Here is a 19,801-nt window from a genome sequence, read left to right as displayed (position 1 = left end):
TGCAGTGCGGGAAAAAAGTACCATTCACGCCAGCACTCCTGAATTGATTTGGTGGTGTGCGCCCGTTATCCAACCATGTGGTTTCAAAATACACGTGTAGATCATGAACATGACCATAAACTTAGAAAAAGCTGGGTACAAGTAATTGATTGAAAAGATTTAACTCGCATAAATAACAAAGGCACACTATTAATCCAAATAAAATATATACAAAACTATTCAAAAAATCTTTTAAGTAATCTTTTTATGAGCTTTATAGATACTTTTTAGATACAGTTGAACTGTGATGGATAAGAGTTTATACACCAACTGCACGATGTTTACCTAGAATTAGACCTTTAATTTCTGTGCGAATTTTGGTGAAAGATTGCGTTGTGAAATACCGGAATCTGCTGATTTTAGACAACATTTAAACAATTTTTACGTACCTACGGACAACGAGAAATCAATATGGTTAAGAAGGGAAGACCACGTAAGTCAATAACTAACTACTATGTCTATGTCTGATCCTATAAAAATTAATATTATATTGATCAATGTACAATGATCACGTTAAAATTTAAATTTAAGCTTACCATACTGAGTGGCATACATGTAATGTAAGTACATGTATACCTAACTTAGTTAACACATTTGCTATAAGGCCATGTGTTTTGAACTCGCCACACAAAAAGGGTGGTGGCGTTGCATTTTCCACATCCTTCCACCAAAAATGTGTATAACTTGACAACCACATGTACTACAGGTGGTGTCAATTTAAAGTAGGGTGTCCAGGTCAAAATTTTAAATTGTTAATTGTGTATTTTTTAAATTTTATCCTAAAGAGTATGTTGAAAGACACTCATTAAAAAAAATTTATCAAAATCGGACCATCCGGTCCCCAGAAACAACCGTTTTAAGGCGTCAAAAAGCGCAATTTTAAATGCGTTTTGGTAAAAAGTGCAAAAGAGGCGCTTTTGTAGACAATATGTAAACAAAATTACTGTTTCTTTGACACTGCAATGTTTGTTATTGGAAGTATTCATCCCTTGTCTAACTATATTCCAAGTTTTATTCAAATAGCTATAGCCATTCTTGAGTTATCGCACTTTGAAAAACATCGTTTTGCCTCATATTTGATATTACCCATAATGCATTGCTTTCATGGCTCCACCTGTGAATCAAGCCTGTACAATCTCTATGGGGGAATAACAAAAATTGTGCTACATTGAAATACATTTTCTAAAGTACTGTTGTGAAGTTATTTGAAATGTAATTCTTATGTAACTTGGCATGTTGGTAGTACACATGATGTGGATCAAGTTTATGTTCAATAATTTGATGTTTTGTTAGTTTTAAGGCTTAATTTGCATAAATTAGCATATCTTACAGCGATGGTACAAATGAAGCTCAAGATTTGCTATACCGTAATAAATTTGTTTGGTAATGTTTGCAATGTGATCTGTTTACACTTGACAGCAACTGTATAATATTGTTGAGAAGTGAATTAAGTATGAGTGTTCAAATGAACTTTTTAAAATTAAAATAACATACTTAAAATGGGATGTTCCATTTAATTAAAGGGGTAATTTTAATTGTTCTTCAATTTCGACCCTTTGTCTCTTGAGGGAACACATGATACATGAATGCTCACATTTTCTATTGTAATGTTGCTAATAAAATATACAGGTCTGTACTTGAAAGAACACAATTCTAGTCTGTGTCATTTTTATAATGTATAAATATTTTTGTTGAAGATAATAGAGTAGGCCTGCTCAATTCATGGAACAAGTATAGTGAATCAATCCATGTTGAGGGCTTTTTGTAACTTCAATTTAGGTTCATATGTATTTAAATGTAGGCTTTATGAATTGTTTTGATTATATGTAATGTACATTTGTTTCCTATTTGATGTAAAAATAGGATGGTTGAAAAATAAAATAAAAAATCATTTAATACAAGTCTCATTCAATTGCAAACTGAGTGGAATATTCCATTTTGTTTATGGGTATTTCAAAGTATAGACCGAGGAGCAATTTAACCCTTGCAAAATGTGAACCAAAAATTAGAGCTAAGATTAATATGAAAGAACATCAACAAACAATTCTTTAATTGACTTGATTGAGCATATTCAAAACAAAAAACAAAACAAACAAAAACCTCAAAGATAAAGTCCCTTAAACTCTCCTGTTTCATGAAATTACCAGTAACTTGAGAACTGTTATATTAAAATACGAAAACATTTAAAACACATTTGTGAACAAGTCTTAAACTTTTTTAAAGAGATTTATTTGCATGTCTTCCTTTCACATCTCATGCCCCAAACCCCTTCCCATCCCTCTAACCGTGTCCACCCCCCCCCTCCTCTCACCACCCAATGTTGGTGTGTATTTTTTTTTTAATTAAAAATATTTTTAAAAAAACGGGCTTAAATTCGAAAAAAGAAACAACAAAAATGTTGTATATAAAATAAACATACTAAATAAATAAGTATTATTTTTTAAAAAAATGAAAAACTAATCTAAATTTAGGGCTTTGAAAAGTGCCCCTCCAATATCATACACATCACCCTGAGACATCACCCCTATTCCAAACAATGGAATAGCCCAGCTACACCTCGTGCGCTACTGCAATCCTGCATACTTTGCCTGTTGGGTGATACCATATTGACCAGCAATCGTAGTAGACAATTAATGAGGACAACATATTAATGGTTTGCGTGGTTGCATTAAAAACAAATCATTGCGTTAGAAATAGAAATAACATTCTATTCACCATCTGCAAGCCTATGATCTTTTTAAACGAAAACCTGTACCACATAACTGCCTGGTTTTTATTGTTTATAAAACTCTGGATAAAACATCTCTAAAATGTACCAGAAGATGAACAGTCATTTTTTTAAATTACAATCACCAACACAGAACCGGCCCCAACCGGCTTCGAGCGAACCATGTGTTAGTTGAATACGGCAACACATGCAGACTCGACAATGGCCGTCATACAGAACAGGCACATGCCTTGGTTTTGCACGTCACGCTAGTCATGTGCACTAACAGCGGGACGATATTGCGTGAGCTAGCTGGCAACACGGCAGCTGATTTTCACCTTGTTTCTCATTGAAACCAACGGGCGGGTATGGTATGACAATGTATGGGAAAGAAAATACACGTGGGCGATTTACAGAGATTTTTTTTAATGGATCTTGTAGCCGACAGAACAAGCTTTATTTTGATATCAAATACAGTATATTGGGACACGGGAACCATATTTCAGTAAGTGATACATTTTTAAAAAATATTAAAATACTTTCCTTTATCAAAAAATCTAGGGATTTCAGTATATAGGGCATTGAAGTCTGTACTTAATATACAATTAATAAAAATAATCATTTATAGGCTGAGTGTAGTTTCTATTCTGAGATATAAATCACCATTTTGACGAAAAATATTGGAGCCATCATAAAAAACCGACCAACATGGCGCTCGGAGTCGGAAAAACCTCAACTTTGGAAAATCGTAGATGCAAAAATACTCATCGGATTTCAATATTTTTTGGATTTCTATTTGATTTCATCCCTTTTTAGTTGTATTACGAAGTTGTATAGCTCTATCTTAAATATTAAACAAATGAGAGCAATTCTAAAACGTTTGCTTTTTGCGTTCAACAAGCCGTGTGCTTGTGTGTGAATGGAAAACAACGGCACGCCGTGCGCTGCACAGTGGACACCCTATTTAAAGCTGAAACTCCATACTACATGCTGTGCGAAATTCATTAATGTGTGTTTTAGGGTGTTGGAGATATGTCCATTTGTTTTTGGAGTATTCAGGGTGGCGGTGGCTGAGGAAGCGGTGGCTGAGGAAGCGGGCTGTACAAACTCTATGGAAGGCACAGCATTATGGGCATTGCAGTTATATTTTTAAATTGCTCCCATTTGCAAATTATAAGGCCCCTCTCCATGTAACTTGGACCCAAGTGTCCATAAGTAAAGAGGTATTAGATAAGCTATGTTTTAGGTCAAAGGCAGGGTCAAAGGTCACAGGTCAAAGGTCATTTAAGGTCATTTTCCGAAACAGTAAGAAAATAAGTACATATGCCCTACCCCTATACAAGTATACATTTTCTGAAGGGAAATTTCATGGGGAGTTCAAATATGATGAGCAATTAAAGATAGGGGCAGAGGTTAAAAAAATATTTCTTGAAAGATAAAAAATGAAAAAGTAAAATTTTAGCTGACAATTGCAGTCTGGAAAACACCCCCTTCAATTTTTTTTAATGGCATATTTGGATTGCTGATGCAATTTCCTTTCAGGAAATGTATAGTTTGTATGGGGTGGAGGTCATATTTAAAATGTTATGTCAATTTCAACCTTAGAAGGCGTAAATAAGCTAAAAAAGGCTGCGCAACGCAAAATGGGGTGAGTTCAAGACACATGGCCATAATTAAAGACACAGATAAAAAGAATTTATCGCGTCTGACGTCATCTGTCAATGAAATTCGAGCACGGTTTGTTAAAAAGTGTCGTGATGATGACTTGCTGGATGCGGATTTATAACCGGGCGCCTTAATGTTAATTTTGCACCTTTCAACATGCAAACCATCTCAAAAGTTAGGTCTGTATTGTAGGAAACTTATTTAACCGAAGGCACCATGTCCACAATGCCTAGAAAAGCTGCTTTTTACCTTGTAAAAGTACGGACTTTTTCGCCATTTTGCTGAGCACTATTCCTTTTCTCCGATCAGCACCAGATTGATCGGTCTTCCTTTTACGCGCTGATTAACCTGTGTTAACCAATCAAGGATCGTAATTGACAGTGACATCGGATGCGATAAATTCTTAAATCTCTGTCTTTCATTTATAGTCAGCCAAATTTCAAAGAAAAACTAAGCTGAATTTCAAAGAAATAACTAAGCGTCCTGTCGGACGCCCAAAACCAACGTGGGTGGCGCTAATGCAGAAAGAAAGAGACGAACAAACTCTTACACAGACCAATGACAGAATAGCCTAGAGAGCAGTAGTAGCGTGCGCAATGGCAACATAGCCGGAAAGCGTAGACGATGATGATAGCCAAATTGGCCTTGTTCGAAATATTTACTAACGGTCAAAGCTTGCTTTGACCGTTAGAATCCGTTCGTACTGAATATCGGTCGGAACCCGGTGTATAAAAATGCATCGGGATATAAACACTGACATGACTGATTAAAAATGCTATGTATTGGCTTACTTCACCAGCACATATTAATAAGCGTGTCATTATATAAGTTTTATTGTACTATCTGTTTGCACTTTCGATGCATACGATCCTAACATTATAAAGGAAATATCAGCTAAATATTCGGCAAGTTTTTCAGAGCTGGATACGGCCTGCACATGCTATTATTATTGTAGCTGTTTGCGCCGTGCTGATGGTGAAACAGTCTCAACCTACGAGGGCATTTCACACACGTAAATTGTGCTTATTAATGACTGAATAACGTTTTGTGGGGTTGAGAATATTATCGACGTAACAGGCTCATGTGATAAGCAATTAGTTTTTAACCAATGAGGTGGAGCGTTTTAGCTGCGTTGGACTTGTCTCTGTTATGTTAGTGCTTTTAGTACAAACCTAATTTAACAATACAAAATATTGATATAGTGTTATAAAATAGTCCAAAAACAAATCAGCAGTTAATGAAGAAGTAATTTCCGATATACTGTCAGTAGCAATTAGAAAAAATTATTATTTTTAAAAGTTTTGTTTATTAATACACATGTCTAGGGAAATTGAAATTACAAACAAGAAACACCAGAAAGCTTTACTTCGTGAACTGACAGTTAAATCATCGCTCATCAATGGAAAAATGAGAGCAATTTTAGTGATGAAATATCCGCATAATTGCACTTGAAATCTGATATTACTGAGAATTATGTTGGGAGCGTGTATAGTAACAAATTGGTAGGTCATGTTATGTGGAAAGTGGTATTTGAGGGTATGCTTATTGAAGCAGTCAGTGGCCTATTGTATTAAGTATACGGTGTTATTTACATACATTTATTCCCGCACTGCATTCAGATACGAAAGGACACTAGCTACGAATGCGAGGGCATCCGTGAGCAAATTCGTAGCTAGTGTTTCTCGAGCAAAATTGGCCTAAACCGGGGCCCAAACACAATACAGGATTTACATAGAATTTAAAAGAAAAGATTGGTCAAGGAAACCTACATAAATATGTTGTCTATACAGGGTGTATCAAAATTAAGTATACAGTTTGAAAAATGCCGCTATATTAAAAAGTATGAGGTCTTTGGTCAAAATTCTCTAGTTGGTAACTTAATCAACATCTTGTCCTCCTACAGCTGAAAAATCACTGGCGTGTGACCATTAATAAGGATTTGGTGGCTACTTTTGTGAGCCAAGTACAAAAAGCAGTTGTGCGAAGTCAGTTGGTTTAAATGACCGGTGCTTGTTATTGTTGTACAGCCAAGAGAAACATGCAGGTGTACAGATCATGTGTGACCATCCACGGCGAATGAGCCGTAAATTCCTCCCCCGGTCAATTTTGTTTTATAAACATCATAAACTTTAAAATGGTATATCATTTGACTTCAAACGGTATCCAGAAGCGGAGTTATGGTTTGTTAAACTTTGCTCCTTCAACAAAATTATAGCTTTTTACGTTTTTACATGTCTCTTTTTCCACATTGCTGGCAATAAATATCAAACAGCCATAATTGGCGGTCATTTCAAATCATCCCCAAGTCAACGAGGTTTAAGAAAGTTCTCTCATTGTTAATTGTTGGTTATGCATGTACCTGTACAAAATACAATGCCTGGTTACCCACCACTTGAACAGGATTTAGCAAAAGTAAACAAAGACCAGAGCTATTAAAAGTTCTATAGCCATCTAAGGTAGAAGCTTATTATCCACTTCAACAATAGGGTTATTGATTAGTTTTTGTCTATCAAAATGAGATGGATGTCGGCCAGCTTAAGTTACCGATGAATACGACCTTCGTACACATTTTACACCGTAACTCAGAATACAACTTAGGGAATTTATGGCTCGTTTGTGCTGCCGGGTCACATTTGTCCTCATTGTTAGGGTTCTAATCATGTGCATGTGTGAGTTACATAACATGTGACCTTTGGTAAATCTGGGCAACTATCTTCTTACATGTGCTAGGTTTTACTTGACAAGGAGAATAGCAACTCCACAGTACACGCCAGAGCAAAGGACCTTCCTTATTGCAGTGTACCATCGCACCCAGAGTCCAGCAGAAGTGCTTAGGAGATTCCGTCAGCAGTACCTAAATGCACGTCCCCCTTCACGTGGCGCTATTTACAAAAATGTTGCGAAGTATGAGATAACTGGAACGAGTCGTAATCTGAACAGAGAACATTGTGGTCGCCCCGAACTGGAAGATCTGCTGCTAATATCCTAGCTGTCCGTAACACTCTGCAAGCGGGGCAAACAGGAGGTCAAATTAACTGCTGTCGAAATGGACTTGGAATACCATGTGCAACCTTTAACAGAATAACTCGTTTAGGACTTGCGATTTCATCCCTATCAGATGATAAGGAGACATCAACTTCAGCAAGCAGATCACCAACGTCGCACTGTGTTCTGCCAATGGCTTCTTGCCCGTCCTCTACGTTTCCTGGAAGATTTCATCATTGGCGATGAAGCAGAGTTTGCATTAAATGTTTTCACAAGTCCTCCTGCAGACCTTAATGAACTTCAGAGGCGCATAACTGCACAAGTTGACATTCCCAGGCAGGGCAGACCTCTCATTAGGCGTACTGTGAGCGCCATGTTGAGAAGAGCGAAATCTGCATACAGAAGAATAGTGGGCATGTGGAAGACTAAGACTAAAACTGTCAATAACTGTAAACAGTAAAGAAAGTGATGAGACTTTTTGTGTGATTTGTATGTTGTTTTGATTTTAATTGACTTCGCGCAACTGCTTTTTGTACTCATTTCACAAAAGCAGCCACCAAATCCTTATTATTGGTCACACGCCAGTGATTTTTCAGCTATAGGAGGACAAGATGTTGATTGATCGCATGAGTTATCAACTAGAAAAGTTTGACCACATACCTCATACTATTTAATCTAGCGGCATTTTTCAAACTGTATACTTAATTTTGATACACCCTGTACTTCACTTGACCAAATATATGATTTTTTTTGGTGATGAGACAATCGGCGAATCGCACATCACATCATCACATGGAATTTTAGTAATTTATGGATAGGTATGCCAGGTGAATTCAAATTTGCCATCAAACTGCATCATTTTATATATCAAATTAAAGCCCTTGAGTAAGGCCCGGCAAAAAACGTGATCTCGCTTTTCACGCCGGGATTCTCGCTATTAACCAACTATCTCGCTTTTTAAGAAAGTTTCCAAGCAGTGCACTTACTGTAAAAATGTTGCTTTATGCCATAAAAGTTAGTCAACTCGCCAAAGTGCAGAATTCAGCAGAATTGCAAGCACATGGACGAGTGGAAAAATCATGATTTACTCAATAAAAACTGACATTTCATTACAAATGAGTTCAAGTTTAGGCCAAATATCATTATATTTATCGAATTACTGGAATATTTTGGCTATAAAACATAATTCAAGGTCAAATTTTTGTCCCTTTTGCTGTGTCTCACGCCGGCAGTTCAGAGAGTCTTGTTTACATTCATGACAATCTCTGACCTAATCTGAACAACAGAGGGCAGGCAACATTTTGGATTTTTTTTTTTTTTTTTTTTTGCATTTTCGTATTTGCGGGCGTTTTTAAAGCTTCTTGTGCCATTTTTCGGGGAAAATCTTGCTTTTCTCGCTTTTCAAAATTTTGGATCTCGTTTTTACTTCAAAAAATTGCGTTTTTGCGGGTCCTACCCTTGAGGAAAGAAAGCCAAAACTGAAAACCTTTTTGTCATAGCACTTTCCGTAGCAAAGTTACATCTTGTCAAAGATTGACTTTCATCAAAAAGATTCAGCTAACAAAACAGCATTTCGGTGGTGTTTCTAGATCTTAGTCTCATGATGATAGCAGCTTTTATATGTGGAACTGCTATCAAAATCCCTCTAAAATTCCATGTGCGAGTGTCTCATCGCTTGCTCGAGAAGTCTAGCCAAGAATTTGCTTACCGACAGCTTCACATTCTAGGCTATAGACCATTGCATTCACAATCTAGTCGGATTTGCCGAAGCATAACACCGTGTCAAGCAATGGAAGTCAGAAGTAAACACAGGCTACACAGCCAATCACGACAGGCCACTGCATCAAAAATGTTGCTAAAATTACACTTCAGCAAAATTTTAGACTGTCCAAAATAGACAAATATTGCTCAAAAGATACAGTTGACTCATCAAAATAACTTTCATCCAAATTTCAACATTAACAGAATAAATAACCTCCGGTGCAAAAAATTGCAACGCTGTCCGACCGAAAAACAATAGCAAAAATGCACTCTAGCATCGAATGCGTAACTATCGTGTGCAAATTCGAAGCTAGAGTTCTCGAGCAACTCATCGCCATAAAAAATCATATATTTGGGTTAAGTGAAGTAGACAACATATTTATGTAGGTTTCCTTGACCTACCTGTTCCTTTAAATTTCTATGTACCGGTAATTATAGCCAGGGACAGGCGATTTCTTGTGAGAAAAAAAAATAGCAAATTTGCGCGGAACTTTTTTTTTTTTAGTGCAAATTATGTATCCCTGCCCATAGGAAAAAAAATAGCAAATCGCCTGTCCCTGATTATAGCCTATGTATTGTGTTCTAGGCAAATTTGACTGACTAGCAAATGTGTTAACTAAGGTTTGCCTGGCATACCTATACTTTAGAGGGATTTTGACAGCAGTTCCACATAGAAAATCTGCACTGCATTATTGACCCATGAATTTTGACCCGGGTAGGCCAAGGACGAGCTGGGACTCAGGTACCCGGGAATTGGTGAGAGCCTTACGCTACACCCATCATGATTGGCATTGTTTAATCTGAATTTCCATTGGCTTGCTATACAGTTTACACAGACATTACCGGTTAAGGGGGTACTACGGTACCCCTCGATAAATTGTGTCTATTTTTGCATTTTTCTCAAAACTAATAACACAGTGGTAACAAAAGTTATGTATATTATAGGGCAAGGATCCCAATTACTGCACTGAAATTTCAGGAAATTTGGTACATCCTAGCGGTACCTTATTTCTTATCATAAATAACGAACCGCTTGTCTTGGGTCACTGAAATTCAAGTGTAGTAATTGGATTCCTTGCCCCTATATAATATACATAACTTTTGTTACCACTGTGATATTAGTTTTTGAGAAAAATGCAAAAATAGACACAAATTTATCGATGGGTGTAGTACCCCCTTGAATGAATCAGAACAGAAGAGATTGGAATTCATGGTGATCTGAAATGGGAAATCATAGCTCACAATGAAGCTGGTGGAAATTTCTTTGAATTACTTCATACAGGGCCTCGCCCTCATTCCACCAACATTCTGCACTGTTAATGTTATGCTACTTTGACGCTTTCTGGTTTTGTTATGTTGATTGGATATCGTGATTGTCACAGATCGTTTTTGGTACAAACGAGTTCTTGCATTTTTAGTGGCTGATATTATAGAATATGAATCAGGATGATGATGCCGCGACTGGTGCTGGACAGACTTCGATGGGCAGGGACAAGTCATCAAGTCTTACTTGTTCAAATGGGTTCAAATACGCAGAGTCTTCTTGCTTTCCTCCTGGTACTGAGTGGTACAAGTCCAAGGTCTTCGACCATCTGGGACGCATAGCCGGGGAATTTATTTTGGCATTCATTAAGAATGAAACATGCTGCTCTTTTTTGCACGCGAAGTACTCAACTTGTGGTCGGATAACCTAGCTGTTATCAGATTTCTAACATGATTGCAAAAAAATTCAAACATGCAAGAAATTTTGTTGGTATAATGTATTTCCCACACTCTGTCAGAGTATTGAATTTGTGACATTGATTATTTTACATAATGTGTCCAGATATCATTAACCCTCAGAGTGCTACCTGCCAATTTAACATTGCCTCTGATTGGTCAATTACATGATATCTTCATTTTAATCACCAATCAGAATGGAGCTTTGCAAATAATTCACCCCAATTATCTTGCATGGTGAAATTATTCTAACAATGTTGCTGATTAGTCCAATTGATGATGAAAACTTCTTTTCAGCCAATCGGCAGGTAGTTCTCATGGGGTTAATATGATTGTGTCTTTTTGTGCAGGCAAAATGAAAAGCAAGCGGCAGACCACCAGGATACGTGAAAAAGTCAAGAAAAGGGTAAGTATTTCAATAAATTTGTTGAATTTTTTTGGTTATTCAAAATTGTCTCTTATTAATATTATTAAGTTTGGTTTCTTTCTGGTCCCTTAAGCCACAATATCAGGGGTGTGTGCAAGCAGCAAATATCTTAATACATGTAGTAAGTCCATTTTTCAGGGAAGTATTTTGACACTTGCCATCCGGTCTGGACAAAAAAATGTTCATTTTTCCTGAAAGATCGGGCAAGTTTCCCACAAAGATATTGATCTCACAAAGCCTTTCAATTAACTTATGATTAATTTACCACCCGTATAAATCCCCTAGTATAATATTATCAATTGCAAGTCTTTCTGGAAGGGCCCTAGTGGCCCATGTCATTACCCCTCCGGTTTTTAGACAGTGCTCAACCACATGATCAGCAAAAAAAGGAACCTAAAAAAAAAATAGATTGCCACTGGTGGCAAGAATTTTCGCATCATAAATGTTTGGAAATGATAACACCAAATGATTTTGTTTTAGCACTTCTGGATCACTGGAAGTAGAGGCATTCTGGATCAGATCACTGGAAACATGTCAATATTTTTGGACAGCTTTTTGTATGTGATCATGTATTTTTCATTTTTGGACAGGTGCGTGAACATAAACGTAAGCAGAGAAGAGAAGAAAGAAAGCATCCAAACAGGAAACCTAAGAAAGATCCCGGCATTCCCAACATGGCACCATTTAAGGAAGCTATACTGAAAGAAGCAGTGGATAGGAAAAGAAGGGTAAAGAAAGAATGTTATATTATTTTATGTTATTTAAGGGGTACTACACCCCTGCCCAATTTTGTGCCTATTTTTGCATTTTTCTCAAAAATTATAGCACATTGGGGACAAGTAAGATATGTATATTATAGGGGTAAGGACTGCCACTACTGCACTGGATATTTTATTTCAGCACAACACATACAACAAAATGAGGGAAAACCAATATTTGATCAATAAATTAATAACTACTTGCCTTGAGTTGCTGAATTTTCAGTACAGTAGTTATAGTCCTTGCCCCTATAATATACATATCTTACTTGTCACCAATGTGCTACAATTTTTGAGAAAAATGCAAAAGTAGGCACAAAATTGGCCAGGGGTGTAGTACCCCCTTAAAGGTGGGTGACATGATTAATAGCCTTATCCCCCCCCCCCACACACACACACCTCACCCCACCACTTAAGCTCATATTGAATCAAAATGTTGGAATCTGAAGAAAGCTCATATTTTGCTAGACCCTCCCTCGGGTCCATGGAGAACGACTGGTAATGTAGATTACATAGCATTAAAAATCAACCCAATACATGGACCCTCCCAGTCTGTAAGCAATTTGTCTTCCAGCTCCCACAAAATGCTGGGAGTTCACTTTTACGGATTTGGAGTCACGCAATCTTTCTCTATACCACGTCCATGTTTTCACTACATTAACGTTTGTGTAAGCGACTAAACAAAGATATTGTATCTGACCAATCAACGCAGCTTGGCAGCGCGGGGATATTTGAAAAGGCTTCCCTAGCTAAATAATGTGCAAACATTTCATGTATGTATGTCATCCACCAGTGGAGCTCCTGCGCCCCTCCGCAGAACTTCCGGTAGTGGATGTTCTGCGCTCGGGGGCGCAGAGAATCCACTGTCGGAGTTTGCGCGCCGGGCGCAGTCCCTTATATGTAACGGTGGATCATTGCTGCGCTCGGGCGCAGAACATCTACTGTTGGAGTAACTGCGCTCGGAAGCAAAATAATAGATTTTCTTATTATAATAACGGTGGATCATTTCTGCGCTCGGGCGCAGAACATCCGCTGTCGGAGTTGATGCGCCCGGGCGCAGTCCCTTATATGTAACGGTGGATCATTGCTGCGCTCGGGCGCAGAACATCCACTGTCGGAGTAACTGCGCTCGGAAGCAAAATAATGGATTTTCTTATTATAATAACGGTGGATCATTTCTGCGCTCGGGCGCAGAACATCCGCTGTCGGAGTTGCTGCGCCCGGGCGCAGTCCCTTATATGTAACGGTGGATCATTCGCGCGGGCGCAGAACATCCACTGTCGGAGTAACTGCGCTCGGAAGCAAAATAATGGATTTTCTTATTAAAATAACGGTGGATCATTTCTGCGTTCGAGCGCAAAGAATCCACTGTCGGAGTTGATGCGCTCGGAAGCTAAATAAATTATTTTCTTATTGTAATAGCTCTGTCAATTTGGAGTTATAGTCATTATACGCATGCCTATTATAATAGGCCTAATACTAGTTATTATACGCATGTATATTTATTAATATAGGCCTGATAAGAAAATGTATTATTTTGTTTTTGCTTCCGAGCGCATCAACTCCGACAGTGGATGTTCTGCGCCCCCGAGCGCAGAAATGATCCACCGTTATTATAATAAGAAAATCTATTATATTGCTTCCGAGCGCAGTTACTCCAACAGTGGATGTTCTGCGTCCGAGCGCAGCAATGATCCACCGTTACATATAAGGGACTGCGCCCGGGCGCGAATTTTTTTTCCGTAGTTAACATTTGAATAGGAGAAACTTATAATACATAATGTATAGTATTACATGTATTATGAGGCTAGATTCCACATGCCATTATTACTAAGTATTTCTTCTTACTTAACAAAAAGAAACGAACTATATTATATTTAAAATTCTACCAAGGATTGACGGGTTGAACCAACAACCTATCGATCCATAGTCAGACGCTATACCACTATGCTACGAGTAGTTCTGCCAGAAAGCCGTCTTTCTATCATACTTGTTGATTACGGAATAAAGCGTATATACACGATATACTATATTACTAGATACGTATATAGGCCCTATCTCCGATCAATATTGAACCCTAACCCTAACCCTAAGACCCTAAGACCCTAAACCTAACCCTAATCCTAAACCTAACCCTAACCCTAAACCTAACCCTAACCCTAACCCTAACCCTATAACCCTAACCCTAATAGGCGGGACACCACGTATACAGTTGCTTAAACGGGCTCCCTATTCAAATGTTAACTACGGTAAAATAGTTCGCCGCCCGGGCGCATCAACTCCGATAGTGGATGTTCTGCGCCCGAGCGCAGAAATGATCCACCGTTATTATAATAAGAAAATCTATTATATTGCTTCCGAGCGCAGTTACTCTAACAGTGGATGTTCTGCACCCGAGCGCAGCAATGATCCACCGTTACATATAAGGGACTGCGCCCGGGCGCATCAACTCCGATAGTGGATGTTCTGCGCCCGAGCGCAGAAATGATCCACTGTTATTATAATAAGAAAATCTATTATTTTGCTTCCGAACGCATCCACTCCGACAGTGGATTCTCTGCGCTCGAGCGCAGCAATGATCCACCAGTATTATAATAAGAAAATATATTACTTTGCTTCCGAGCGCAGCAACTCCGACAGTGGATTCTCTGCGCCCCCGAGCGCAGAACATCCACTACCGGAAGTTCTGCGGAGGGGCGCAGGAGCTCCACTGGTGGATGACGTACATAACTCAACATTTGCAAACCGCACGCGATAATATACGCAATATGGACAATAGGCCTAAGTCCGAGTCGAGTGGTTGCCTTTTATTATTGCGAGTACCATGGGTCTATCAGACGCATGCCACTTGAGCTCAATACCTCTCAGTTGTTGACAAGTGTCCCATCCGATCTTGCGTCACATCCCGCGGCATAGCTTTGTGCTACCATATTTGAATTGAAACTGGGGCGGGGCTTTCGTAATTGACATCGGAAACAACGTGCTTCATTGAACGAATATTTGGAAGGGAGATCTCTAACAGATTGGACCAGTCTCGGAATCAGCGTTCAATGGACTCTCGCGTTCACTTATAATACGAGTATATTTCTATATTGCTGCATGGTTGACTGTGGTGGGTGTAATTAGTGGCGTCGATTTGTGGATGAAAGAGGAATGGGTTTTTGGCATTGAAGAAAATAAGGGGGGGGGGTTACAGGACTTTGGCATTTTTTTCATAGGGCATTATGTAATTATTTATTGTTACATTATCCAGAGATGGAACCGAACCGAGACTGGGGGCCAGTCTAATATTTTGCTCACTGTTAGCAAAATTTACGGTTGAAATGTGTTTCATTTACCAGTATGATTGGTACTACTATACTAGAAATTTCAATTGAATGTACATAGCTTTCAACAACAGCTGTACTCGATCCAACCGTGATCGTATAATTACAACGCTAATGCACGACCTTGGATACAGTAATTAAAATGCTAACCAATCACCAGTGAGTAAGGTTGGGACTGAGACCCGGGATTTCGAGTCCCGCCCGGGTAGCCTAGTGCCCGGGCAGGAAATTCCATGCCCGGGTACCCAAACATTTTCCCGGTTTTTTAGTGTCCCTGGACCTAGACCTAAATGCTAGGATCATTCATGGTTGACCTAAAACTAAAAAAAAAAAATTGCATGATGTTTTGTATTTTTAATATGAAAATTGATAGTTTTTATTCATGTCATACTCTATTAATGATATCAAAGACAAAATGCATTGAATTTGAATGCATTTTGATATCATTAATAGAGTATGACATGAACTTCATACAAAATATCAATTTTCATATTAAAAACACAAAACATCGTGCAAATTGTTTTTTTAGGTCAACCATGAATGATCCTAGCATTTAGGTTTATGTCCAGGAACACTACAAAACTGGAAAAAAAAACGGGTAATTTCGGGTACCCGCCCGAAAAATAAACGGGTACCCGGGCACAAAATTACCCGAAAATCCCAACCCTACCAGTGAGTTGGCATGGTTGAATTCACTTCTGCGTTACGCACGCACAGCCGCACACGCTGGGGTACCTGGTACGCAAAAAATTGTCACACTATGTCAGGCTGTGTTCATTCCAGGGACGGATTTAAGCAGTGGCCCGGTGGCCCGGGGCCAGTGGATTTTGCGTCGGGCCAGTAAACTTCCAAAAACGCTGGCCCGGCGGGCCACTAGATTTTGAGCCAACACATATGAGACAAGATATAATCAGTCATGGACATTATTTACACAGTCTCTGCTCCGCCTGTCACCTGTAATTTATATCTTTATTCAATGATTTTTCGTATATTTTTATTCTTATTCTTGCATTGCTAGGCCTACGTAGCCTACTACTACGCCAATTTTGTTTCTTGCCCCGGGCGCTACCAACCCTAGTTACGCCACTGGGCAGGACTACTGACTGAACTTGTCTTAGTGACTACTACACTCTCTACATTGAGTACATTCAGTACAAAACAAATGTTAAGGTTTGCTTGACTTTAAGGGCTCGGTTAGCGACGTTTCCACATACTTTTTGTGGGATCTGAGAGCACATCAGAAATATCGAATTGCATTTTGAAAATGAGGAATGTCCTTCTGATATCAAATAATTTTGATTTTTTGAAATTTGTGATATAATACACATTTTAATGGCAAATGATTAAAAATTGATATTGCAGTAGAACATATGATATTGAAATAGCTGGGCCAGTAAATTTATTGCAGGGCCACTAGATCTGACATTTCACTGGCCCGGAGGGCCAGTAGAAAACTGAAACCTATAGTCTGTCCCTGGTTCATTCAATTGGAAATATTCTAGTATAGTATCGTAAGTAGCCTCATCCAAGATGTGTTGTTAAAATAATTAAAATAAAGATGTTGTTGCAACTTCCATTTGTTATTTCCTGTTAGATTAATTATGAATTAAGTCAAAATAAGGTAATTCTAAATATTTTAGTCAAGCACCCTACAAAATCTCTGAAAAAGATTTGAACTTTATTGTTGATATTTATGATTCAAGGCGGAGGAAGAGAAGCTAAGGAGAAAAGAAGATAGACACAATGAAGTCATGGCCAGGAGGAAGCTGGATCAGCTACAAAAGATGCGGAGAAAAGACAGAAGGAATTTGAACAAAAGGTAAGAAAATTTCATTTTAAAGTTGGTGTTTTATCCAAGGGCAAGAAAGCTGTGTGCAACTTAGGGAGGACAGTTTTTATGGTCTACTTAGCTCAGCAATGCTTTGCTGTCTTCGATAATGGTTCATTTACGCTAGAGCGTTCGATATTAACAAGCGAATAGTATGCAAGTTTGCTGATATCTATCGGAGCGTTCAGCAGAGCAGCAGGATTATAAACACAGTCGATGGTAAAACCATAATCAATTTCCTTTGTGTTCAGTAAGTGCATAACAACCCACTCATCAACTACTCAAGTGGTCATTAAATAAGCATGTCTGGGTCATGTCTGCGGTCAATAGAAAGTCAATAATGTGTGTAAGTTTAATTTTGTTTGTGCCTGACCAATACATTAAATAAAATGTTTACATAAAGTGGTGCAATTAGGTTTCAAGGGGTTGTTAATTCAAGCATGGTCATAAAATAGATTCGGTTGATATTTGGTCAATGTGTCGTATCGGAGCGTTGTGTACAATTGAGCGAAGCCTGACAGAGTTTGCTACATGCATTTTATGGGTTTGGGCTCTGATAAAAGCCAGGTACCTCTCCGATACAATGCGCTTATCGAAGACAGCAAAGCATTGCTGAGCTAAGTAGACCATAAAAACTGTCCTCCCTTATTCCAAATTCTGATCAGCAAATGTTTCTTGTGTTCAATAAATGGGACCAAATCTGATCCAATCAGGTTTAAGTCAGCAATATTGAAACTGAGATATAGGCAAAAAATGAGGAGAAAAAATAAATAAAAACATAAGAAAATGGATACATGTACATAAAAGGTTCATAACTTTACAACCAAGTATTCAAGAGAATTCAACATCAGTAAGTGTATAGGTACTGACTACTGAGCAAGTTAGTAGTGGTAATGGTAAGTAATAGTAACTAATTTTTCAAAATTTCTGATTTTGGCCTAAGTAGATCAGATTAGGGTTGGTTCATAAGGGCTGACATGCGGCCAGTAGATTTTATATGCTTGCTAGATTGGCCTTATAAAAATAAACGAAAAATGTTATGGTTGGAACATGGTGAGAAGCATTTGTTGTTATATAGTGTATGTTAGAGATATGTGGTTATAAAGTTGATAAACTGAAGTTCTTACAATTTCACAAGACGATTTCTATTCATTTCCGTTTCTTGAAGACTGCAAAGGATGGCAGCGAAGACGCAAACAATGAGAAGAAGAAAACCAGTGCAGATGTTGAGAGTTCTCGCAAGGCCTACTACCGGGAGTTTAGCAAGGTGTTGGAAGCAGCCGATGTTGTCATTCAGGTACTGGATGCCAGGGACCCCATCGGCTCCAGGTGCACAGAGTTGGAACAGGCTGTGTTGGCATCGGGAACCAACAAAAAACTGGTGCTACTTCTGAATAAAATAGGTTTGTGAGAGCATTGGTATAATTCAAGACAGAAGTGAAAATATAGTTTACGTCTGTCGTCAGCACAAATGCGCAGTACGGCATTTACGGTCTGGTTGACAGGACATAGTACGCACACTAGTCTTTTTAATTTGGTCTTGAATTATAGCGTGGAACATTGTGTCTGTATGTGTAATTTCAATACCATTTTAACACATGTGTGGACATATAGAATGGGTATGGTACTCGACAGTGATGAAAATTAATGGGTGTTATTTGTCAAAATATGAAACTTTAAGGACAATTTTGTGGTCCTAGCATCCTCTTTTATGACATTTATTGAGTAGATATGGTCGAATCCAACCAAAAGTGTCCACGGGCCAAAAATAAAAGTCCGAAATAAAAATGTCTCCACAATTTTTTCCTTTTGCCCATTGATTGATGACATATTGGCCTTATAGGAACCAAAAGTGCCATTACTAATCTTGAAAAATAAATCCAGGACGTGTGATAGTAAATGTGATATCAAAACCCAATGTTACCTACGAATACCACTAGGATGCTTTCACTATCGCAATACTAATCAACCTAAAACAAATGGAATATTCCCATTAACGCTTTTTTCGTGTAATGTAGACCACAGGGTGTCAGGAAAATGCTAGCTCAATCAGAAAATATTTGTTTTTATTTTTATAACGCGATCAATATGATCTTAGTCAATTTATGCTAGTTTATTTTTGAAAATGAAGTTTAGGTCAGTTTCTGTATTTTATTTATCAAATGAGTATAAATCAATTTACACATTGTATAAGAACGAGTAGGATATATGTTTTTAAGAATATTAGGAATTATAAGCATACACCTAACGCTTTATACAATGAAAAGGTGAACAAACCCGGGCATTCGTAGGTAACATGAGCGATTTAACAATATCTATATTGAGTTTAGAGGTTTAAAGTTTGCTATTATGGTAATGAATTAATAAAATGGTAGTTTTTAGATCTCTTTCAGATGGTACGTCCAAATGAATAAATGCTATTACCTTAGATCAAAAATTTTTGATGCTTTTAGCAAGATTTTGACCACTGCATTTTGATATACAAGTAGTTAATCAGCAATTTTACATAATAAATAATTGTTGAATGAATCCGTATATGGGTAATAATAGTGTCCTGGGGTACCGCTTAAAGTTTTTGACAATTAA

The 19,801-nt window shown here is 38.0% G+C and overlaps 1 protein-coding gene across 1 annotated transcript in view; it reads left to right on the top strand.

Annotated features, from left to right (window-relative positions):
• The first annotated feature begins 317 nt into the window (after nt 1-317).
• LOC140171810 (guanine nucleotide-binding protein-like 3 homolog) overlaps nt 318-19,801 on the top strand; it is a 37,582-nt gene continuing 18,098 nt past the window's right edge. Inside the window, 6 exon segments of the mRNA XM_072195140.1 lie at nt 318-472; nt 11,227-11,282; nt 11,894-12,031; nt 17,091-17,163; nt 17,166-17,206; nt 18,384-18,618. Coding sequence (XP_072051241.1) covers nt 451-472; nt 11,227-11,282; nt 11,894-12,031; nt 17,091-17,163; nt 17,166-17,206; nt 18,384-18,618 — 565 coding nt within the window. The 5' untranslated portion in view covers nt 318-450.

The sequence above is a fragment of the Amphiura filiformis genome, chromosome 15 (genome assembly GCF_039555335.1).
Source record: "Amphiura filiformis chromosome 15, Afil_fr2py, whole genome shotgun sequence".
Taxonomy (NCBI): Eukaryota; Metazoa; Echinodermata; class Ophiuroidea; order Amphilepidida; family Amphiuridae; genus Amphiura; species Amphiura filiformis.
The sequence above is the reverse complement of the archived record's forward strand: the minus strand, read 5'-3'. Positions and strand labels throughout refer to the sequence as shown.